The sequence below is a fragment of the Euprymna scolopes genome, chromosome 36 (genome assembly GCF_053919585.1).
Source record: "Euprymna scolopes isolate OS-2025 chromosome 36, ASM5391958v1, whole genome shotgun sequence".
NCBI lineage: Eukaryota > Metazoa > Mollusca > Cephalopoda > Sepiida > Sepiolidae > Euprymna > Euprymna scolopes.
In genome coordinates, this window is record NC_136517.1 from 66,046,188 (window position 1) to 66,072,769 (window position 26,582).

The 26,582-nt window shown below is 31.8% G+C and overlaps 1 protein-coding gene across 5 annotated transcripts in view; it reads right to left on the minus strand.

The window, feature by feature from the left end:
- LOC145260560 (ataxin-3-like) overlaps nt 1-26,582 on the minus strand; it is a 231,505-nt gene that overhangs the window by 95,059 nt on the left and 109,864 nt on the right. For 4 of the 5 annotated variants that reach the window (XM_080118805.1, XM_080118804.1, XM_080118806.1 and 1 more), the window contains 2 exons: nt 20,451-20,615; nt 16,622-16,758 (listed from right to left, as the gene is read on the minus strand). In XM_080118805.1, coding sequence (XP_079974931.1) covers nt 16,622-16,758; nt 20,451-20,498 — 185 coding nt within the window. In that variant the 5' untranslated portion in view covers nt 20,499-20,615. Of the gene's footprint in view, nt 1-16,621; nt 16,759-20,450; nt 20,616-22,814; nt 22,893-26,582 lie in introns of all 5 variants that reach the window. The other variant, XM_080118803.1, reaches the window with a different exon arrangement.

Here is a 26,582-nt window from a genome sequence, read left to right on the forward strand (position 1 = left end):
CATTAAATTCATATGCAAAACTGATCTTTTACTTTTTCATAAGTAAACTGTCCTAAAACATTAGAATGGATTGGAAATTACATTAAATTCATATGCAAAACTGATCTTTTACTTCTTCATAAGTAAACTGTCCTAAAACATTAGAATGGATTGGAAATTACATTAAATTCATATGCAAAACTGATCTTTGACTTCTTCATAAGTAAACTGTCCTAAAACATTAGAATGGATTGGAAATTACATTAAATTCATATGCCAAACTGATCTTTGACTTTTCATTAGTTAACTGTCCTAAAACATTAGAATGGATTGGAAATTACATTAAATTCATATGCAAAACTGATCTTTTACTTTTCATTAGTTAACTGTCCTTAAACATTAGAATGGATTGGAAATTACATTAAATTCATATTCAAAACTGATCTTTTACTTCTTCATAAGTAAACTGTCCTAAAACATTAGAATGGATTGGAAATTACATTAAATTCATATGCAAAACTGATCTTTTACTTCTTCATAAGTAAACTGTCCTAAAACATTAGAATGGATTGGAAATTACATTAAATTCATATGCAAAACTGATCTTTTACTTCTTCATAAGTAAACTGTCCTAAAACATTAGAATGGATTGGAAATTACATTAAATTCATATGCAAAATTGATCTTTTACTTCTTCATTAGTTAGTTGTCCTTAAACATTAGAATGGATTGGAAATTACATTAAATTCATATGCAAAACTGATCTTTTACTTCTTCATAAGTAAACTGTCCTAAAACATTAGAATGGATTGGAAATTACATTAAATTCATATGCAAAACTGATCTTTTACTTCTTCATAAGTAAACTGTCCTAAAACATTAGAATGGATTGGAAATTACATTAAATTCATATGCAAAACTGATCTTTTACTTCTTCCTTAATTAACTGTCCTAAAACATTAGAATGGATTGGAAATTACAGTAAATTCATATGCAAAACTGATCTTTTACTTCTTCATTAGTTAACTGTCCTAAAACATTAGAATGGATTGGAAATTACATTAAATTCATATGAAAAACTGATCCTTTACTTCTTCCTTAGTTAACCGTCCTAAAACGTTAGAATGGGTTGGAAATTACATTAAATTTATATGCAAAACTGATCTTTTACTTCTTCATAAGTAAACTGTCCTAAAACATTAGAATGGATTGGAAATTACATTAAATTCATATGCAAAACTGATCTTTCACTTTTCATTAGTTAACTGTCCTTAAACATTAGAATGGATTGGAAATTACATTAAATTCATATGCAAAACTGATCTTTTACTTCTTCATAAGTAAACTGTCCTAAAACATTAGAATGGATTGGAAATTACATTAAATCCATATGCAAAACTGATCTTTTACGTCTTCATAAGTAAACTGTCCTAAAACATTAGAATGGATTGGAAATTACATTAAATTCATATGCAAAACTGATCTTTTACTTCTTCATAAGTAAACTGTCCTAAAACATTAGAATGGATTGGAAATTACATTAAATTCATATGCAAAACTGATCTTTTACTTCTTCATAAGTAAACTGTCCTAAAACATTAGAATGGATTGGAAATTACATTAAATTCATATGCAAAACTGATCTTTTACTTTTTCATAAGTAAACTGTCCTAAAACATTAGAATGGATTGGAAATTACATTAAATTCATATGCAAAACTGATCTTTTACTTCTTCATAAGTAAACTGTCCTAAAACATTAGAATGGATTGGAAATTACATTAAATTCATATGCAAAACTGATCTTTTACTTTTTCATAAGTAAACTGTCCTAAAACATTAGAATGGATTGGAAATTACATTAAATTCATATGCAAAACTGATCTTTTACATCTTCATAAGTAAACTGTCCAAAAAAAATTAGAATGGATTGGAAATTACATTAAATTCATATGCAAAACTGATCTTTTACTTCTTCATAAGTAAACTGTCCTAAAACATTAGAATGGATTGGAAATTACATTAAACTCATATGCAAAACTGATCTTTTACTTCTTCATAAGTAAACTGTCCTAAAACATTATTAGAATGGATTGGAAATTACATTAAATTCATATGCAAAACTGATCTTTTACTTCTTCATAAGTAAACTGTCCTAAAACATTAGAATGGATTGGAAATTACATTAAATCCATATGCAAAACTGATCTTTTACGTCTTCATAAGTAAACTGTCCTAAAACATTAGAATGGATTGGAAATTACATTAAATTCATATGCAAAACTGATCTTTTACTTCTTCATAAGTAAACTGTCCTAAAACATTAGAATGGATTGGAAATTACATTAAATTCATATGCAAAACTGATCTTTTACTTCTTCATAAGTAAACTGTCCTAAAACATTAGAATGGATTGGAAATTACATTAAATTCATATGCAAAACTGATCTTTTACTTTTTCATAAGTAAACTGTCCTAAAACATTAGAATGGATTGGAAATTACATTAAATTCATATGCAAAACTGATCTTTTACTTCTTCATAAGTAAACTGTCCTAAAACATTAGAATGGATTGGAAATTACATTAAAATCATATGCAAAACTGATCTTTTACTTCTTCATAAGTAAACTGTCCTAAAACATTAGAATGGATTGGAAATTACATTAAATTCATATTCAAAACTGATCTTTTACGTCTTCATAAGTAAACTGTCCTAAAACATTAGAATGGATTGGAAATTACATTAAATTCATATGCAAAACTGATCTTTTACTTCTTCATAAGTAAACTGTCCTAAAACATTAGAATGGATTGGAAATTACATTAAATTCATATGCAAAACTGATCTTTCACTTTTCATAAGTAAACTGTCCTTAAACATTAGAATGGATTGGAAATTACATTAAATTCATATGCAAAACTGATCTTTTACTTCTTCATAAGTAAACTGTCCTAAAACATTAGAATGGATTGGAAATTACATTAAATTCATATGCAAAACTGATCTTTTACTTCTTCATAAGTAAACTGTCCTAAAACATTAGAATGGATTGGAAATTACATTAAATTCATATGCAAAACTGAGCTTTCACTTTTCATTAGTTAACTGTCCTAAAACATTAGAATGGATTGGAAATTACATTAAATTCATATGCAAAACTGATCTTTTACTTCTTCATAAGTAAACTGTCCTAAAACATTAGAATGGATTGGAAATTACATTAAATTCATATGCAAAACTGATCTTTTACTTCTTCATAAGTAAACTGTCCTAAAACATTAGAATGGATTGGAAATTACATTAAATTCATATGCAAAACTGATCTTTTACTTCTTCATAAGTAAACTGTCCTAAAACATTAGAATGGATTGGAAATTACATTAAATCCATATGCAAAACTGATCTTTTACTTCTTCATAAGTAAACTGTCCTAAAACATTAGAATGGATTGGAAATTACATTAAATCCATAGGCAAAACTGATCTTTTACGTCTTCATAAGTAAACTGTCCTAAAACATTAGAATGGATTGGAAATTACATTAAATTCATATGCAAAACTGATCTTTTACTTCTTCATAAGTAAACTGTCCTAAAACATTAGAATGGATTGGAAATTACATTAAATTCATATGCAAAACTGATCTTTTATTTCTTCATAAGTAAACTGTCCTAAAACATTAGAATGGATTGGAAATTACATTAAATTCATATGCAAAACTGATCTTTTACTTCTTCATAAGTAAACTGTCCTAAAACATTAGAATGGATTGGAAATTACATTAAATTCATATGCAAAACTGATCTTTTACTTCTTCATAAGTAAACTGTCCTAAAACATTAGAATGGATTGGAAATTACATTAAATTCATATGCAAAACTGATCTTTTACTTCTTCATAAGTAAACTGTCCTAAAACATTAGAATGGATTGGAAATTACATTAAATTCATATGCAAAACTGATCTTTTACTTCTTCACAAGTAAACTGTCCTAAAACATTAGAATGGATTGGAAATTACATTAAATTCATATGCAAAACTGAGCTTTCACTTTTCATTAGTTAACTGTCCTAAAACATTAGAATGGATTGGAAATTACATTAAATTCATATGCAAAACTGATCTTTTACTTCTTCATAAGTAAACTGTCCTAAAACATTAGAATGGATTGGAAATTACATTAAATTCATATGCAAAACTGAGCTTTCACTTTTCATTAGTTAACTGTCCTAAAACATTAGAATGGATTGGAAATTACATTAAATTCATATGCAAAACTGATCTTTTACTTCTTCATAAGTAAACTGTCCTTAAACATTAGAATGGATTGGAAATTACATTAAATTCATATGCAAAACTGATCTTTTACTTCTTCATAAGTAAACTGTCCTAAAACATTAGAATGGATTGGAAATTACATTAAATTCATATGCAAAACTGATCTTTTACTTCTTCATAAGTAAACTGTTCTAAAACATTAGAATGGATTGGAAATTACATTAAATTCATATGCAAAACTGATCTTTTACTTCTTCATAAGTAAACTGTCCTAAAACATTAGAATGGATTGGAAATTACATTAAATTCATATGCAAAACTGATCTTTTACTTCTTCATAAGTAAACTGTCCTAAAACATTAGAATGGATTGGAAATTACATTAAATTCATATGCAAAACTGATCTTTTACTTCTTCATAAGTAAACTGTCCTAAAACATTAGAATGGATTGGAAATTACATTAAATCCATAGGCAAAACTGATCTTTTACGTCTTCATAAGTAAACTGTCCTAAAACATTAGAATGGATTGGAAATTACATTAAATTCATATGCAAAACTGATCTTTTACTTCTTCATAAGTAAACTGTCCTAAAACATTATTAGAATGGATTGGAAATTACATTAAATTCATATGCAAAACTGATCTTTTACTTCTTCATAAGTAAACTGTCCTAAAACATTAGAATGGATTGGAAATTACATTAAAATCATATGCAAAACTGATCTTTTACTTCTTCATAAGTAAACTGTCCTAAAACATTAGAATGGATTGGAAATTACATTAAATTCATATTCAAAACTGATCTTTTACGTCTTCATAAGTAAACTGTCCTAAAACATTAGAATGGATTGGAAATTACATTAAATTCATATGCAAAACTGATCTTTTACTTCTTCATAAGTAAACTGTCCTAAAACATTAGAATGGATTGGAAATTACATTAAATTCATATGCAAAACTGATCTTTCACTTTTCATAAGTAAACTGTCCTTAAACATTAGAATGGATTGGAAATTACATTAAATTCATATGCAAAACTGATCTTTTACTTCTTCATAAGTAAACTGTCCTAAAACATTAGAATGGATTGGAAATTACATTAAATTCATATGCAAAACTGATCTTTTACTTCTTCATAAGTAAACTGTCCTAAAACATTAGAATGGATTGGAAATTACATTAAATTCATATGCAAAACTGAGCTTTCACTTTTCATTAGTTAACTGTCCTAAAACATTAGAATGGATTGGAAATTACATTAAATTCATATGCAAAACTGATCTTTTACTTCTTCATAAGTAAACTGTCCTTAAACATTAGAATGGATTGGAAATTACATTAAATTCATATGCAAAACTGATCTTTTACTTCTTCATAAGTAAACTGTCCTAAAACATTAGAATGGATTGGAAATTACATTAAATTCATATGCAAAACTGATCTTTTACTTCTTCATAAGTAAACTGTCCTAAAACATTAGAATGGATTGGAAATTACATTAAATTCATATGCAAAACTGATCTTTTACTTCTTCATAAGTAAACTGTCCTAAAACATTAGAATGGATTGGAAATTACATTAAATTCATATGCAAAACTGATCTTTTACTTCTTCATAAGTAAACTGTCCTAAAACATTAGAATGGATTGGAAATTACATTAAATTCATATGCAAAACTGATCTTTTATTTCTTCATAAGTAAACTGTCCTAAAACATTAGAATGGATTGGAAATTACATTAAATTCATATGCAAAACTGATCTTTTACTTTTTCATAAGTAAACTGTCCTAAAACATTAGAATGGATTGGAAATTACATTAAATTCATATGCAAAACTGATCTTTTACTTCTTCATAAGTAAACTGTCCTAAAACATTATTAGAATGGATTGGAAATTACATTAAATTCATATGCAAAACTGATCTTTTACTTCTTCATAAGTAAACTGTCCTAAAACATTAGAATGGATTGGAAATTACATTAAAATCATATGCAAAACTGATCTTTTACTTCTTCATAAGTAAACTGTCCTAAAACATTAGAATGGATTGGAAATTACATTAAATTCATATTCAAAACTGATCTTTTACGTCTTCATAAGTAAACTGTCCTAAAACATTAGAATGGATTGGAAATTACATTAAATTCATATGCAAAACTGATCTTTTACTTCTTCATAAGTAAACTGTCCTAAAACATTAGAATGGATTGGAAATTACATTAAATTCATATGCAAAACTGATCTTTTACTTCTTCATAAGTAAACTGTCCTAAAACATTAGAATGGATTGGAAATTACATTAAATTCATATGCAAAACTGATCTTTGACTTTTCATTAGTTAACTGTCCTAAAACATTAGAATGGATTGGAAATTACATTAAATTCATATGCAAAACTGATCTTTTACTTTTCATTAGTTAACTGTCCTTAAACATTAGAATGGATTGGAAATTACATTAAATTCATATTCAAAACTGATCTTTTACTTCTTCATAAGTAAACTGTCCTAAAACATTAGAATGGATTGGAAATTACATTAAATTCATATGCAAAACTGATCTTTTACTTCTTCATAAGTAAACTGTCCTAAAACATTAGAATGGATTGGAAATTACATTAAATTCATATGCAAAACTGATCTTTTACTTCTTCATAAGTAAACTGTCCTAAAACATTAGAATGGATTGGAAATTACATTAAATTCATATGCAAAACTGATCTTTTACTTCTTCATAAGTAAACTGTCCTTAAATATTAGAATGGATTGGAAATTACATTAAATTCATATGCAAAACTGATCTTTTACTTCTTCATAAGTAAACTGTCCTAAAACATTAGAATGGATTGGAAATTACATTAAATTCATATGCAAAACTGATCTTTTACTTCTTCATAAGTAAACTGTCCTAAAACATTAGAATGGATTGGAAATTACATTAAATTCATATGCAAAACTGAGCTTTCACTTTTCATTAGTTAACTGTCCTAAAACATTAGAATGGATTGGAAATTACATTAAATTCATATGCAAAACTGATCTTTTACTTCTTCATAAGTAAACTGTCCTTAAACATTAGAATGGATTGGAAATTACATTAAATTCATATGCAAAACTGATCTTTTACTTCTTCATAAGTAAACTGTCCTAAAACATTAGAATGGATTGGAAATTACATTAAATTCATATGCAAAACTGATCTTTTACTTCTTCATAAGTAAACTGTCCTAAAACATTAGAATGGATTGGAAATTACATTAAATTCATATGCAAAACTGATCTTTTACTTCTTCATAAGTAAACTGTCCTAAAACATTAGAATGGATTGGAAATTACATTAAATTCATATGCAAAACTGATCTTTGACTTCTTCATAAGTAAACTGTCCTAAAACATTAGAATGGATTGGAAATTACATTAAATTCATATGCAAAACTGATCTTTTACTTTTCATTAGTTAACTGTCCTAAAACATTAGAATGGATTGGAAATTACATTAAATTCATATTCAAAACTGATCTTTTACTTCTTCATAAGTAAACTGTCCTAAAACATTAGAATGGATTGGAAATTACATTAAATTCATATGCAAAACTGATCTTTTACTTCTTCATAAGTAAACTGTCCTAAAACATTAGAATGGATTGGAAATTACATTAAATTCATATGCAAAACTGATCTTTTACTTCTTCATAAGTAAACTGTCCTAAAACATTAGAATGGATTGGAAATTACATTAAATTCATATGCAAAACTGATCTTTTACTTCTTCATAAGTAAACTGTCCTAAAACATTAGAATGGATTGGAAATTACATTAAATTCATATGCAAAACTGATCTTTTACTTCTTCCTTAGTACACTGTCCTAAAACATTAGAATGGATTGGAAATTACAGTAAATTCATATGCAAAACTGATCTTTTACTTCTTCATTAGTTAACTGTCCTAAAACATTAGAATGGATTGGAAATTACATTAAATTCATATGAAAAACTGATCCTTTACTTCTTCCTTTGTTAACCGTCCTAAAACGTTAGAATGGGTTGGAAATTACATTAAATTTATATGCAAAACTGATCTTTTACTTCTTCATAAGTAAACTGTCCTTAAACATTAGAATGGATTGGAAATTACATTAAATTCATATGCAAAACTGATCTTTTACTTCTTCATAAGTAAACTGTCCTAAAACATTAGAATGGATTGGAAATTACATTAAATCCATATGCAAAACTGATCTTTTACGTCTTCATAAGTAAACTGTCCTAAAACATTAGAATGGATTGGAAATTACATTAAATTCATATGCAAAACTGATCTTTTACTTTTTCATAAGTAAACTGTCCTAAAACATTAGAATGGATTGGAAATTACATTAAATCCATATGCAAAACTGATCTTTTACTTCTTCATAAGTAAACTGTCCTAAAACATTAGAATGGATTGGAAATTACATTAAATTCATATGCAAAACTGATCTTTTACTTCTTCATAAGTAAACTGTCCTAAAACATTAGAATGGATTGGAAATTACATTAAATCCATAGGCAAAACTGATCTTTTACGTCTTCATAAGTAAACTGTCCTAAAACATTAGAATGGATTGGAAATTACATTAAATTCATATGCAAAACTGATCTTTTACTTCTTCATAAGTAAACTGTCCTAAAACATTATTAGAATGGATTGGAAACTACATTAAATTCATATGCAAAACTGATCTTTTACTTCTTCATAAGTAAACTGTCCTAAAACATTAGAATGGATTGGAAATTACATTAAATTCATATGCAAAACTGATCTTTTACTTCTTCATAAGTAAACTGTCCTAAAACATTAGAATGGATTGGAAATTACATTAAATTCATATTCAAAACTGATCTTTTACGTCTTCATAAGTAAACTGTCCTAAAACATTAGAATGGATTGGAAATTACATTAAATTCATATGCAAAACTGATCTTTTACTTCTTCATAAGTAAACTGTCCTAAAACATTAGAATGGATTGGAAATTACATTAAATTCATATGCAAAACTGATCTTTCACTTTTCATAAGTAAACTGTCCTTAAACATTAGAATGGATTGGAAATTACATTAAATTCATATGCAAAACTGATCTTTTACTTCTTCATAAGTAAACTGTCCTAAAACATTAGAATGGATTGGAAATTACATTAAATTCATATGCAAAACTGATCTTTTACTTCTTCATAAGTAAACTGTCCTAAAACATTAGAATGGATTGGAAATTACATTAAATTCATATGCAAAACTGATCTTTTACTTCTTCATAAGTAAACTGTCCTAAAACATTAGAATGGATTGGAAATTACATTAAATTCATATGCAAAACTGATCTTTTACTTCTTCACAAGTAAACTGTCCTAAAACATTAGAATGGATTGGAAATTACATTAAATTCATATGCAAAACTGAGCTTTCACTTTTCATTAGTTAACTGTCCTAAAACATTAGAATGGATTGGAAATTACATTAAATTCATATGCAAAACTGATCTTTTACTTCTTCATAAGTAAACTGTCCTAAAACATTAGAATGGATTGGAAATTACATTAAATTCATATGCAAAACTGATCTTTCACTTTTCATAAGTAAACTGTCCTTAAACATTAGAATGGATTGGAAATTACATTAAATTCATATGCAAAACTGATCTTTTACTTCTTCATAAGTAAACTGTCCTAAAACATTAGAATGGATTGGAAATTACATTAAATTCATATGCAAAACTGATCTTTTATTTCTTCATAAGTAAACTGTCCTAAAACATTAGAATGGATTGGAAATTACATTAAATTCATATGCAAAACTGATCTTTTACTTCTTCACAAGTAAACTGTCCTAAAACATTAGAATGGATTGGAAATTACATTAAATTCATATGCAAAACTGAGCTTTCACTTTTCATTAGTTAACTGTCCTAAAACATTAGAATGGATTGGAAATTACATTAAATTCATATGCAAAACTGATCTTTTACTTCTTCATAAGTAAACTGTCCTTAAACATTAGAATGGATTGGAAATTACATTAAATTCATATGCAAAACTGATCTTTTACTTCTTCATAAGTAAACTGTCCTAAAACATTAGAATGGATTGGAAATTACATTAAATTCATATGCAAAACTGCAAATTCATATGCAAAAATGTAGTAGGCAAAAAAAAAAAATAAATAAATAAATGTTCTGTCAGCAACAGTACAACTTCAAAATAGTCAATATCGCCCACCTCCAGAAGAGAGGGAATTCCTGTTCGTGATAACCATGGTAAAAGAAGACACACTCCAATCGCCAGAAACACCCACACACACAGTTTGCAGGACACTGCCGACTCGTCTCTAGCCTCCTGCTTTTATAGTGGCCGGGAATTATCCATTTGCATAATCACATGAGACAGAAACGTGATTTTCCGAGAGTTGCATGGGGTAAATGCTAATAAAAACCCCCGGACGCCATCTTGGAATTCTCTTTTTCCCCCCAACTGGTGACACAACAGACGTACCCGAGGTAAGCTCTTTTTCCCCTCATTTTAGTTATTGCTACTTCTGCTACACTCCCCCCTGATCTCATGATCACAAATGGGGCAGGGGGGCAGTCGTCTCTGTCTGGTACTTCTCCGAAGAACCGGAGGCAGCACTTCCTCCCTGCCATCCTCCTCATCGCCATTATTGCCACCAGTCTGCTCCATAGGCGGTGTTTCACAATCAGGGCAGGGGGGCAGTATTCGTTTCTGTTGGGTACTCCTTCGTAGAGGCAAGACGGGTGGTCCTTCCTCCGCTTCTTCAGTATGTACATTATATGGCTCAAAATCCCCTTCGTCGTCCTGCATCATACTCTCTATCTTTTCAGAAGACATCATACTGTCTGAGTCTCCCTCTTCCTTCGATGTAACAACATAATGGCGAGGGAGCAAATCCTTCACGTGACGAGGCACACCGTCCACCAAAATCGACTGAGGGCTGATCACCTTGGTCACCTCACCCTTGCCGAACCTCGTGGTACATCGATTTTGCGGTCTTCTGACCCATACGCGATCTCCAACCTGGTAAAAGCTGTTCTTGGGACCTGGGGACGCAGTTGCGAGATTGGACTCCTTTACTCGAACTTCGTATTGATAAATCCTGTTGGCAGGCGCAGTGGAGGGAGATGTGTCGTCTCTTGGTGTGATGTTATACCAGTAGACAGCCTCCTGTATGGAACAACACATTCTAGCCGCTATTCGTTTCACTGTACGATGACATCGCTCCGCTATGCCATTCCCGGCTGGAGCGTATGCACAACGGAATCGCAAGTGAACTCCCCATTTACATGCAAATGCTTGGAACATATTGCTGCAGAAAGCTGTGTCATTGTCTAAAAGGAGTTCATGCGGCACGCCACGCTCGAGGAACACTGCCTCCAACTGATGAATCACGCTTGCCGAGTCCTGCCTTGCCAATTTCCTCCAAATGGAGAAACGCGATGGACCACAGTCTGTTAAAGTTAAAAAATGGAAGGTGCCATAATGCGTGATATCCATTCCAATTCTCTGCCAATTCTCGTTAACTTCCAGCTTTCCCTTTTCCCACCTGACTGGCGCTGGGTCAATGGACTGACATTCCTCGCATTTCTGTATGACCGTTCTGACAGTTGCTTTTGTCGTGGTTGGACATCTTCTCCTGACAAAGTAGGTAGTGCGTCGCACCCCCGGATGTCCACTATCTTTGTGAATAGCCATGATTTGACTCTCATCCAGCTCGTCTGTGTGGACCGCGCCTATCACTGGGTCAAGACCGTTTTTCTTTTTCATTGCCTCAAACCACCGCTGTGGCACTCGTGTCAGTCGGTCAGCAATGTTTCGTGCTGATGGAACCAGCGTCACATCCACTGTCAGCCTGTACTCTTTCACGAGCTCCTTAAGAGTGCTTAATCGCCTCCTAATAAGCATCTCGCTTGCTGCTTTGGTGCGTACTCGCGCCTTTCCAGTTAGCGTGTCCGAGACCCAATGGTATACGCAAACAGAATCTGTCTTTATGTGTAGCACCTTGCTCTGCCACTGGAGAGCCAAATTGATGCCTTTCAATACGGCATCCAGTTCAGCCAAGTTGATATGTTGAGAGTCATCTTCAGGTCGCAGCCAACATGCATCTTCCAGCACAGTTTCACACATCTCCAAGGCTGCCCCAATTGCTAGGGAGCTAGCATCGACCCATACATTCAGCTGTTTGCCGTCCACACACCAATTTCCCTGTGCCGGATCGTTCTGCTGTGCAGATTTTAAGGTTTCGAACATCATACGATGTAGTACGGCGTCCCTTGCTTCATCATCCCAGCCCTTCGTTACCGAACTTACTCTCCTTCTGAGTATTCCGCAAGCCACACGAAGCCAATCGTACACCGGAAAGTGCCCGACAAGTCGACCACACAGGGAAAAGATTGTTCGTCGCGTAACAATACTGGGAGCCTCCGGAATTGCATTTCCTCGCTTCCACCGCAGTTCATTGCGTTCCATCCTGACTGCCAATCCCAGCACCCGTGCACCGTCCTTCAACTGCTCCGGGTTCTTGCACTCCAACCCGAACTGCGCGAGGTGTTCTCTCACACGGGTCGCGGGCACCACGTCTTCATTGACAAAAATGTCATCAATGTAAGCAGATGCTGCGCGGCTTATAACTTCTTCCTGAGATAGTACTTCGCTGACAATTGCTCTCATTATCAAGGGAGCCACATTCAAACCAAACCCCAGACGGGTCAGACAGTATTTTTTCCCATCGATTTCCACAGTCTGGTATGGCCACAGTGTCTCATGGACCCGGACTTGTAGGTATGCTCTTCTGAGGTCCAGTAGAAATACGTTAGCACCTTTTTGTCTCCACTCACGCAGCTTAGCCGCACAAACATCTGCGTTGGCCGTAAATGCGTCTACGTAATGATTTAGCTCCCGGTAGTCCATTACCGGGCGCACTTTGGCTTTGTTCTGCTGTATCACAGCCATCAGGGCAATTAGACCTTTGGGGGGTCCCAATTTATCCTCTGGGTATGGCACGAGCCAACCATTATCTATCCAGGTGTGGAGCTCCTGCGTGTATTCTTCACGAATTTCTGCTGGCACTGGGTACTCTGACACTCGATTATGCAGCCTTTCAGGGGGGGGGGGTCCACAGACCATTTCCACGATGCGGTCCACGTTCGGTTTTAATGGTCAAAGGTAGCAGTGAAATCTGGTTCATCGATAGAAATGGCTGCGCATTTAATACTTTTCCTGGCGCCCAGCCGCACTGATCCTGTAGGCTTGACAACGACACCTCCTAGAGCTTTTATGGCGTCGATCCCTAGAAGCAAGTCAAATCCCAGTGGCTTGCCATGCACCACCAACACATCGACTCTGGCAGACACACCTTCATCAGTGGATACAGAGACCGTTCCAACACCGCAGCACGCATGGGACATTCCACCAATTGTGTTGACATTTACGTTTGTTTTTCTCCAAGACCGGCACCGGTCTGCATGTAAAATTGTCCTGGAGCATCCTGTATCAATAAGCGCCAAACATCGCGTCCCGTCAACATGGATGCTTATCACCGGGAGCGTCGTGTTCACATCTTGGTTGGGAAGGAGACTGGCGCTTATGCGTCCTCCCCTTGCTCGTTTCCCGAGCAGTTCCGAGCCCAGTGTCCACTCTCACCGCAACGGTAACACCGTGTTCCACGTTTTCGACAGTCCCTTGCAAGGTGGCCTTTAACATTGCATTTGAAACAGGTCACGTTAACAGGATTATTCTGGGCCCTGTTGTTGGGTGAGCGTGTGGCCGCAACCACATCCTGATTTTGTTCGCCAGTCGTCGTCAAAATTCTCGTTCTCGACATTAGCTCCCCCATGGTCAGGGCTTTGATGTTCGGCACCTGTTGAAGAGCAATTGAGATGGTGTCAGGGAATCCAGTGACAAAAATTAATTTTGTGAGTCTCTCTGAGCTTTCTCCTGTGAATCCGGCCAATCCAACCAACTGCCTGATCTTGTTGGCGTACACATCCACACGTTCACCAGCCCATCTAACCATAGTTATTTTTCTATATGCTGCAAACGCGTCATCAGTAAATGCCTCCTTTAATCGAGCCTCAATCTGGTCTATTTTCTTTTGATCGTCCTCCTCCATTTCCATGTAGAGGGCCAGCGCATCGCCTTCCAGGTATAAAGGTAGCAGACTCGCTACGTCATCCACCTGCTGAAGTTGTGCGACAAGTCTCACTTTTTTCAGCCACGCTACAATGTCTCCCTCGCCAGAGAACGGCTTGATAATATCACTGCTTATCCGCACCTTTACCATATTCGGGCCGAAATAGCTTGAAACAAAAATGTAGTAGGCAAAAAAAAAAAATAAAAATAAATGTTCTGTCAGCAACAGTACAACTTCAAAATAGTCAATATCGCCCACCTCCAGAAGAGAGGGAATTCCTGTCCGTGATAACCGTGGTAAAAGAAGACACACTCCAATCGCCAGAAACACCCACACACACAGTTTGCAGGACACTGCTGACTCGTCTCTAGCCTCCTGCTTTTATAGTGGCCGGGAATTATCCATTTGCATAATCACATGAGACAGAAACGTGATTTTCCGAGAGTTGCATGGGGTAAATGCTAATAAAAACCCCCGGACGCCATCTTGGAATTCTCTTTTTCCCCCCAACTGGTGACACAACAGACATACCCGAGGTAAGCTCTTTTTCCCCTCATTTTAGTTATTGCTACTTCTGCTACAGAAATTACATTAAATTCATATGCAAAACTGATCTTTCACTTTTGATTAGTTAACTGCCCTAAAACATTATAATGGATAAGAAATTACATTAAATTCATATGCAAACCTGATCTTTCACTTTTGATTCTAAAATTGTCTTTTTTTCTTTTCACCAAGTTTTTCAGTGTGTTTTCATATAGTTACCGAAAAGAAGACTATTTTTATTTAGGAGTTGATTTTATGAAATGTGTTTTTTTTATACTGCAAACATCAGCTGATATATTTTAATTTCACTTTTGTATTTAATTTTGATAAACATAATTTTTTTTTTTGTGTGTAATTAGATTTTAAAATATTTGTTTGATCCAAAAAAATATACAAAAAAAGTATACTATTAGTGAAAAACCTCAACTATATAATGAGGGAAGAGGAAAGAAATCTTCATTAAGACAAAGTTGCAAATCATTTGCTAAAGAAGATGAAGAGAGAGAGAGAGAGAACAGGAAGAAAAGATAAAATGATTGAAAGAAAGTTTTAAATAAAAAAATATTGAGTCAAATGACAAAATCATACAGCAGAAATCAGTGTTATTAAAAAAAAAGAAGCAAATTTAAGTTGAAAGTGCTATTTCTGAATTTAAATAAAGTTAAATTCTGTTTTTATTGAATCATAAAAATGATGAGAAGTCTCACCCTACAATAGTAGAAGGGATATGAAAAGGCAAAAATCAACTTGTGGATCAATCAATTATTTCACCACCAATAGAAAACTTTCAGATTTAAGATTTTTCAGACTTCAATTTCGCAATTCAGCTTCCCAACCAATCAGTGCAGGTTATAAATCTCTGTAAAGCAAGACTAAATCAATTTCTAGAAATTTGCATCCACTTGCCATTGAATTGCTTTGTGATTGTTGTTCATTATGATTGTCCATAGCAGCCTGTTGGTTACAGTTCAATTAACAAGCAACAAGCATGACCAATCAATGTTGCTAGAAAATACTCAAGAAAAGGTCAAGATTTGATTAAAAGATTTGCATACCTATCAAAAATGTTACTCACAAGGATGCAGATGTATAATATTAAAAATATAAAATGACATAAAAAAGAGTTAATTACAGTAGGTTCCAATGATCTGTATGATCATAATGCTATGATTATCATCAAATATTATATAACCAATTTTATATCATATTTCTGAAAGTTTGTTTTTAATTTTAAATAGACAAGAATTGCCCTGTTTTAATATAAGTGGGGTTGTCATTAACAACATGTAAGACAGATTTTATTAAAAAAAATCTCATTCACATGTATAATTAGCATGCAATGAGATGTACAGTTTACATAATGATTTTGTAAGTAGTTTTGCTTTTTTAACTGGTCCAGTATTGTGAATTTCTAGCATCCTAATATTATAAGCAACAACTTTGTGTATAATTTTTATAAGGAAAGCAAAAAGGGAATGAACAAGTATGAAATGCGAAATGATTAGTATTGGTGCTAACCAAGAAAGAGCTCAACTTCTGAGTAGAGGTCACTAAAGAGGTCATTTAAGCAAGTGTAGTAGTAGTAGTAATAATAATAATAATGGATTTAAAAAAGGAACAACACATACTTACACTGGAGTTTTCCTTGCATCTATTGCTATGTGATGTTGACTATTATAAGGTATAATATCTAAACTCCAAACTCCTAGCGCTTTTGTTATTACTTGTATAGAAAAGAAACCTCTGTCATCCATATTTGAAGACGGTTGCTACATAAAAATATAAAAAACTTCAAAATTTATAAACAAAAAACAAAAAAAATAAAAAGGGAAAAATTCAATAGATAACAAATATTTTTACATTAAATTGTATAAGCATACATCCATGACAAGTTTTGAGCTAGCGAGACAATATGTCACGTGACACACGGTTTTGATTACTTACTCGTTATAATTAGTGTGCCCGTCAGGTCAGAAATGATCAAATACATAGTTTAGCATTTTTTATTCAGTTCGAAAAAACAGTCGTTGCCATGTTTACATAACAATATTTACTTCTGCTTGATTTGGGGTTAGACATGATTATAAATCTGCCTTAATATTACATGAAAGCAAAAGGCTATTTATATATAGAGAATGTATTATTAAATTCATGGAAAAATCAAAATAACTGAACCATAAAACTGTTGAAATGTAAACATTTTCACAAATTTTGAGCAACAAATATTTTTAATTTTAAAGTTTCATGAATCTCATCCAATGCATGGTTTTAATAAAAAGAAATTTTATTAAGAAAAACTATATTATTTTATAACTTGTAGGAAAAAGTATATTATTTTATAACTTGTAGGAAAAAGTATATTATTTTATAACTTGTAGGAAAAACTATATTATTTTATAATTTGTAGGAAAACCTGGTGCTGCTTGCGATTGATGGGTAATGAAGTCTATGAGTCTCTGTCCATGAAACCATATTACCTTTTGTATTCTTTTGTATTTATTATTTTTGTATGTATTTTTTACATTTTATATCCTTTCAATCCTTTGGAGTGTTCTCCAACTAAGTACTCTGCATTGATTGGTTTAGGGTAAGACACACTGTAATGATGATGCCAACATATTTGAAACCATTAATCTCTTCAAGATATCATTAAGGACAATGGGTGTTTTGTCTGTAGGTGGAATCATGTCAAACAGTAGTATACTTTAATAAGGCTGAGAAGTTGAGGTGAAATACCATCTGTTTCCAGAGGGTGCAATAGTCAACAAAATTGTATGCGGCAATGAAACATATGACTGTTCTTGCTGAAAGAACCATCAATGTTCAAGGATTCATCTTTGGGTGAAGATTTGATTTGAAGTTTTGATTGCGGCTTGGATGAAAATGACAGTGGTTTGTTCTTGTTCTGGAGATACATTCTGACTGGAATCATTTAAAACATGATGGATCATACTATGTTTGAGGATCTGAATCTTCACCTGCAGTTTTGTTATATTTGCAACTTTTGATAATAGCAAAAACAGTATGTGGGGAGTTGTTTGACACTCAGAAGGAGTTGTATCAGTGTTATTTAAAAGAGAAGTCAATGGGAGCTGTTTGTCACTGTTCAGCAGACTGATAAAGTGAAGGAAGTGTTAATTCAGATTGACTTGTCATTATGGTTTGGTTATCACCCTAGTCTGTTTTGTGCTAAAATGGAAGAAGCTGTACGGTTTGTGGGAGCTCCTAACAGATGAAGAACCTTCCATATATATATATATATATATATATATATATACCACTGTTTTACAGAATGTATTTTGATCAACACAGGTAGACTTTACAACATACTCGTCTGAAATCATTAGAGTAGTTGTGTTCGTCTTATTTTGCTTTTTCAGCAATTTCAATCAAATCTCCTCACTTAGTTATTTTGAATATCTCAGACATAACAGATTTGAGAATTTGTTTGGCAGTTTTCCAAAGCTTGTCTGAGACAGTATCTTCAGGTTGGTGTACTTCAAAACTGTTGAACCGATTGGATAGTTTAATATGGAAAACAGTATCGATTTGATTACTTTTAAGTTTGGAAATATGATACAAGAACAAGATATTTGGTTTGCTGTGACACTGCTTTGACCTAATGATTCAACCCTGTAAAATCAAATTAAAAAGAAAAATAGATATGAAAATGTTCATAAATGTGTCATTGTCTGACCAGTTCTATATAAGGAAAATCTGGAGAAAGTAAAAAGAACAGGAAAATTCATATAGTAGAAAAAAAAGAAAAAAAAAAAAGCAGCTATAAACATTGCATAATTTTCTATAAGAAAAGCAAAAAAAAAAAGACAGAAAAAAATATAGTGCAAGAGCATAAGACTGAAGCAAAAAAAAAAGAAGAAAAATTGAATAGAAAGAAACAGAAAAACACAAAGGAGAGTGAAGAATAAAAAAAGTTGAGGACTTTCTTTTTTTCCGCACAAAATGTTTAGTTTTTGTTTTGATAAACTATTTTGTTTTTTGTTTTGTAAAGACATTTTGTTCCTGCTTTATAAAACGTTTACAATTACGTCGCAAATAAGTTCCTCTCAGTCCATTGAAAGAGAGAGGAGAGGAAGAGTGATAAAAAGAGAAAGAGAATGATAGAAGACAGGCAGACATGTCCCCAGTTTACTTGGAGAAAAAGAGGAGACAATTTTGCAGACTTGCAATCGCTTTGTTACAAAATCTCGCTCACAAAGATTTTTTTTCCAACGCTGATATTGTAAGTTGAGGTAGAACTTAACATACATTCTTTACTTCGCCATTGATACCTAATGTTTTTTGTTTTTACTGAAGTGTAATTAAGTAAGGAGTATTATTGGTAAATGATCTGAATAATGTAAGCGAGTTTATAAATTGTTTTGTTTTCAAAAAACTTTATCATAGAAAAACACAGGAGAGAATAAGTACTCAAGATGGGATAGAATTAATTTTGTTTTCTAATTTAAATTTACTTCATGGATATTAGCATAATTTTTCTTCTGTGTATGCAGGAAGAATTTCTTTGTTTGCAGGGTGCAAGTTGCTGAGTGTTGGGTTGCAGTGTCAATACCCCAGGAGTATAATAGGTCATGAATAAAATTTTTCATGGACTTTTTAAAGTGAAAATTCGGAAAATGTTATCAGATGGATTGATTTGTTTTAAAACGGTTGAGAAGAACTGGGGGTAGGATGTCCTGGCAATTCACACGTTGGGACGTGTCTGTAAACCAGGGTAAAGTTTTTTCCAACATGTTGACTATGGACACGAGATGTACTTACTCCAAATGCACAGATTGCATCCTCCTAGTGTTTAGTTGGGTTTGAGGAACATTACATTACTTTCCATAATTGCGATGAGCTTGTTCATCCTCCTTACCTTGATCAACAAGTGGAAGGTAATAAAATTTAGGTTTGCTCAGAGAATAGCAGGCTTTATGAGGGAGGCACTTTGATTTATTGAGAAATTTCATGAGGTCTCTGACTATTGTGCAGGACCATGGATTGGTTGTGCATCACATATTTGTGGAGGGTGGGTAGTTATAGAACACTGAACAAAGTATTTAAGTCATGGTGATTTGACATGGCCTGTGGATTTGGCAGAACATAAGACATGATTTTTTGTAAGATGCTAGAAAAGAAGCAACCGGGGATTCAGATATTAGATAGGAGTATGCCATAGTGAAACCCTGTTTTAATGACATACATTTGCCTCATCAATTTTAGTGACATTTTCTCACTTCATCATTTTTAGTGACTACTGTTCTCATATCTAAAGGACCTAAAACTGTACATCTGATTTCCATCACATTAAACCGAGTTGTGTATTTAATCAGTAAATAGAGACTGCATAGACATAATTCAAGTCTAAACAAATGATACATATAAAAGTAAAATAAAAAAGCATCAAAAGATAAAAATGCCCCCCCCCACCAAAAAAAGAGAAAAAAAAAAGGGTTACCTCTAAAAAATGCATGTATTCTTGTGAATGAATGCCACCCTCTGCCATTTGTTCTCTTTCTTGGTCGTCTAATCTATGAGCTATTTCGGCCAGATCAACTGGATTAAAATACTGGCCTTGCAGAAGAGAGTTGAGACAGTGGAGGGCACATAATGAACCCTGTTGCTGAAAAAAAAAAATTATATTCCATCAAAATGTTTACTTCTATTTGGAGAAAGTTACAAATAATAACTGAGAAGCCAACAACCTTTTTTTTTTTTATAAAAGTCCGTTTTTTTTTTTTAAGTCCGTTTCACTTTTAGTCTGGGTGACATGGTAGATACAACCTAGATCCCAATTAGTTTTATTTGTCACCATTTAAATATTTCACCAGAATTGTTTGCAGATGCACACAAACATTTATATTGATGATGTAGTGAGGAAAGATTCTGACTTGACAAATCTCATCAAATTGAAACACTTTCTCATCTAGCAACACTGATGAGTTATGATACAGCAAAACAGTTCATGGATATTATGTGTTTTATGTTTATCTTGAAGCATCAACTCTACACAAAGTCAAGCATCTTGTTATGCAATTAATGGTAAACAAGCTGATCTCACAAACAATTACTATCGATCAACATGTTCCATTTTTTTTTCTTTCTCCTGTACACAGTGAAAAAAAATATGCAACAACTTCAGAACATGTAAAGTTTACAGCAGAAATCAAAGTTGTAGATAATTTAATGCAACCGTCTTATCTTTTCTGCAAATAATTCAAACTTACAATTGGAAATTATGCAGCTTGTCAAGCATGGTTAGATCAGTACTCTTCAGCACAGAATGGTGAGCACACTCTTCAAAAAATGTGTCAGGTTATATGGCCGTATCAACTGTACATGTCATTGATATATTCCTGTTAGTACATAGACAGCTCTTTCTATTTCTCATGTGAATAAATCATATACAAATTATTTTAAGGGGGGAGGTGTCTAAATGAGTCTATTCTTTATCTAGCATGCTCAATCCACAACAAATTCTGCAACAAAACATGAACATAACTATGCCTTTACACACCTAGAAATATTAAAGAAGTCTACCATGCTAGATAAGGCCATAACCTAATAAACAAACATAATACTTTACTCTATTATTCAACAAAGATAAAGAAAAGCACTTTTGACATAATAAACACAATATGGAACGATAGAGTGTTAACTTGACCAAAAACTAGAAATAACATCTATAATGATGTTAAATAGACATAAAATGTCCACTAAACGAAATAGAGCAACATCTATCGTTAAGTCATCTGACACACAAAGATCAACAACAGAGGAATTTTTATTTCTATAATTGCTGTTTACTAAGGATTTATCTGGTTATCTGTAGACTTATATGACCAAACCAGAATGAATTCTATAAAGCCATGTTTCACAATCTCTGCAGGGTTGTTAAAGAACTAAGGAATCATAAGATGGATGCTAGCATATTATTAATTTCTGCAAGGCTTTCAACTCATCAATCATGACAAAATGATAAAAACATTAGTTATCTATGAAATTCCTCCTGATGCAATCCATGTGATGTACAAGACCACTTCTGCAGTTGTGGTCACACCCGAGGGAGAGACATATTGAAAAGTACCATAAACACCAAAGTCAAACAAATTTTACAGCTAATCAGCTGCAAATGATAACTGAATGTCAAAAAAGTTAAGGGACATTATGAAACACTCTTAAAGAACAAATGGTTACTGAAAAAATAAATATACAGTCACCACAAAATGTAAAATTCAAATAGAAATAATACTATTAGAGTTAATCCACCATGCAATAAAAAACAAATATACGAAACATTTCAAACAAACTCAGAAAGAACATTTCCTAAGTGAAGCCTTCGGTTTGCAAGACTAAAGTGCAGGGTAAATAGAAAGATGAAAAGCCAAAAAGATACAGTTAAACTTTTTAGTTTTTCTTGGGCGGGCCTTCTTTATTTTTGGAATAAAGCAGTTTGTTTAACTTCCGACTTATAAGGGGAGGTAATTTGTAGAGATCAAGTCAATGATTATTTCCCTTTGATTCGATATTAAGCTTCCTTGTTAGTGAACTAAAATATTTGACTTGAAAACTATAATGCAGGGCAGTAGCACAGAAAAAAGTACAAGATGTATGACACTCTACAAACAGCAAAAAATTCACATCTTTTTGCAGGGATTTTCCATTTAAAGTATATTTCTATGTTTTTGTTTGAATGTCATTTTAATGGAAAATTTCAGGAAAGAGATGCAGTATACCAAGCAAAGATAAAAAGTAAAAACATAAAATAGGTATACACTAGAATGAGAGGAGGTACTTAGAAACAAAGGAGTTAAATACATACCCACACACATAAAAATGTTTGATAAAAAACATATAACACAACATTTTCTAGGTACGTATGCCACTTCCAAGATTCAGACTAAAACAGCAAAAATAAAACAGAAATGGTAACAGCTTATAACAACAATGAGGCACTAAATTCAAAAACAGAAAAACTGATAATAAAAGATATTGAAATAAATCAATTATTCTTAACAAAACTGAAATATTTTTTTAGATATGATTTTAATGAGATTGAAACCATAAATCACACAAATGTTTTGAAAGTTTTGAGATAAGGATTAATTGGACTACTCTCATCTGGGTATTATTTTCAATGTTTAATCCTCTAATCTTATTAGAACATATTTGAGAATTATGTGAGTTTCTGAGAAAAAATGATGAGAATTATGCGAGTTTCTGAAAAAAAATGATGAGAATTATGCGAGTTTCTGATAAAAACAATGATGAGAATTATGTGAGTTCCTGAGATAAAAAATTATGAGAAATAATTATGAGAGTTATGTGAGTTTCTGAGAAAAAATGATGAGAATTATGTGAGTTTCTGAGAAAAAATGATGAGAATTATGTGAGTTTCTGAGAAAAAATGATGAGAATTATGTGAGTTTCTGAAAAAAATGATGAGAATCATGTGAGTTTGTGAACAAAAAATAATGAGAATTATGTGAGTTTCTGAGAAAAAATGATGAGAATTATGTGAGTTTCTGAGAAAAAATGATGAGAATTATGTGAGTTTCTTAGAAAAAATGATGAGAATTATGTGAGTTTCTTAGAAAAAATGGTGAGAATTATGTGAGTTTCTGAGAAAAATTGATGAGAATTATGTGAGTTTCTGAAAAAAAAAATGGGAATTATGAGAGTTTCTGAAAAAAAATGATGAGAACTATGTGAGTTTCTGAGAGAAAAAATATTGAGAATTATGTGAGTTTCTAATAAAAAATGATGAGAATTATGTGAGTTTCTGAGCAAAAATGGTGAAAATTATGAGAGTTTCTGAGAAAAAATGGTGAGAATTATGTTAGTTTCTGATAAAAAAATGATGACAATTATGTGTTTCTGAGAATAAATGATGAGAATTATGTGAGTTTCTGAGAAAAAATGATGAGATTTATGTGAGTTTCTGAGAAAAAATTATGAGAATTATGCGAGTTTCTGAGAAAAAAATGATGAGAATTATGCGAGTTTCTGATAAAGAATTATGAGAATTATGCGAATTTCTGAGAAAAAATGATGAGAATTATGTGAGTTTCTGAAAAAAATAATGATGAGAATTATGTGAGTTTCTGAAAAAAAAATGAGAATTATGTGAGTTTCTGAAAAAAAATGATGAGAATTATGTGAGTTTCTGAAAAAAAAAATGATGAGAATTATGCGAGTTTCTGATAAAAACTGACGACAATTATGTGTTTCTGATAAAAACTGACGACAATTATGTGTTTCTGAGAACAAATGATGAGAATTATGTGAGTTTCTAAGAAAAAATGATGAGAATTATGTGAGTTTCTGAAAAAAATGATGAGAATTATGTGAGTTTCTGATAAAAATGATGAGAATTATGTGAGTTTCTGAAAAAAAAAATGATGAGAATTTTGTGAGTTTCTGAGAGAAAAAATGATGAGAATTATGTAAGTTTCTGAAAAAAATCATGATGAGAGTTTCATGAGAGTTTCTGAAAAAAAAAAAATTATGAGTATTCTGTGAGTTATGTGAGTTTCTGAGAAAAAATGATGAGAATTATGTTAGTTTCTAAAAAAAAACGATGAGAATTATGTGAGTTTCTGTAAAAAAAAAATGATGAGAATAATGTGAGTTTCTGAGAAAAATGATGAGAATTATGTGAGTTTCTGAAAAAAAAGTGAGAATTATGAGAGTTTTTGAAAAAAAATGAGACTTGTGAGTTTCTGAAAAAAAAAAAGGATGAGAATTATGAGAGTTTCTGAAAAAAAAATTATGAGAATGTGAGTTTCTGAGACAAAATGATGAGAATGATGTGAGTTTCTTACTAAAAATATGAGAATTATGCGAGTTTCTGAAAAATAAAATGAGAATTATGTGAGTTTCTGAGAAAAAATTATGAGAATTATGTGAGTTTCTGAAAAAAAAAATGAGAATTATGTGAGTTTCTGAAAAAAAATGATGAGAATTATGTGAGTTTCTGAAAAAAAATGATGAGAATTATGGGAGTTTCTGATAAAACAAATGATGAGAATTATGTGAGTTTCTGATAAAAACTGACGACAATTATGTGTTTCTGAGAACAAATGATGAGAATTATGTGAGTTTCTGAGAAAAAATGATGAGAATTATGTGAGTTTCTGAGAAAAAATGATGAGAATTATGTGAGTTTCTGAGAAAAAATGAGAATTATGTGAGTTTCTGAGAAAACATTGAGAATTATGCGAGTTTCTGTGAAAAAATGATGAGAATTATGCGAGTTTCTGAGAAAAAAGGATGAGAATTATGCGAGTTTCTGATAAAGAATTATGAGAATTATGCGAGTTTCTGAGAAAAAATGATAAGAATTATGTGAGTTTCTGAAAAAAATGATGAGAATTATGTGAGTTTCTGAAAAAAATGATGAGAATTATGTGAGTTTCTGAAAAAAAAAATGAGAATTATGTGAGTTTCTGAAAAAAAAAATGAGAATTATGTGAGTTTCTGAGAAAAAATTATGAGAATTATGTGAGTTTCTGAAAAAAAAAATGAGAATTATGTTAGTTTCTGATAAAAAAATGATGAGAATTATGTGAGTTTCTGAAAAAAAATGATAAGAATTATGTGAGTTTCTGAAAAAAAATGATGAGAATTATGGGAGTTTCTGATAAAACAAATGATGAGAATTATGTGAGTTTCTGATAAAAACTGACGACAATTATGTGTTTCTGAGAACAAATGATGAGAATTATGTGAGTTTCTGAGAAAAAATGATGAGAATTATGTGAGTTTCTGAGAAAAAATGATGAGAATTATGTGAGTTTCTGAGAAAAAATGAGAATTATGTGAGTTTCTGAGAAAACATTGAGAATTATGCGAGTTTCTGTGAAAAAATGATGAGAATTATGCGAGTTTCTGAGAAAAAAGGATGAGAATTATGCGAGTTTCTGATAAAGAATTATGAGAATTATGCGAGTTTCTGAGAAAAAATGATAAGAATTATGTGAGTTTCTGAAAAAAATGATGAGAATTATGTGAGTTTCTGAAAAAAATGATGAGAATTATGTGAGTTTCTGAAAAAAAAAATGAGAATTATGTGAGTTTCTGAAAAAAAAAATGAGAATTATGTGAGTTTCTGAGAAAAAATTATGAGAATTATGTGAGTTTCTGAAAAAAAAAATGAGAATTATGTTAGTTTCTGATAAAAAAATGATGAGAATTATGTGAGTTTCTGAAAAAAAATGATAAGAATTATGTGAGTTTCTGAAAAAAAATGATGAGAATTATGGGAGTTTCTGATAAAACAAATGATGAGAATTATGTGAGTTTCTGATAAAAACTGACGACAATTATGTGTTTCTGAGAACAAATGATGAGAATTATGTGAGTGTGAAAAAAAAATGATGAGATTTATGTGAGTTTCTGAGAAAAAATGATGAGAATTATGTGAGTGTGAAAAAAAAATGATGAGAATTATGTGAGTTTCTGAGAAAAAATGATGAGAATTATGTGAGTGTGAAAAAAAAATGATGAGAATTATGTGAGTGTGAAAAAAAAATGATGAGAATTATGTGAGTTTCTGAGAAAAAATGATGAGAATTATGTGAGTGTGAAA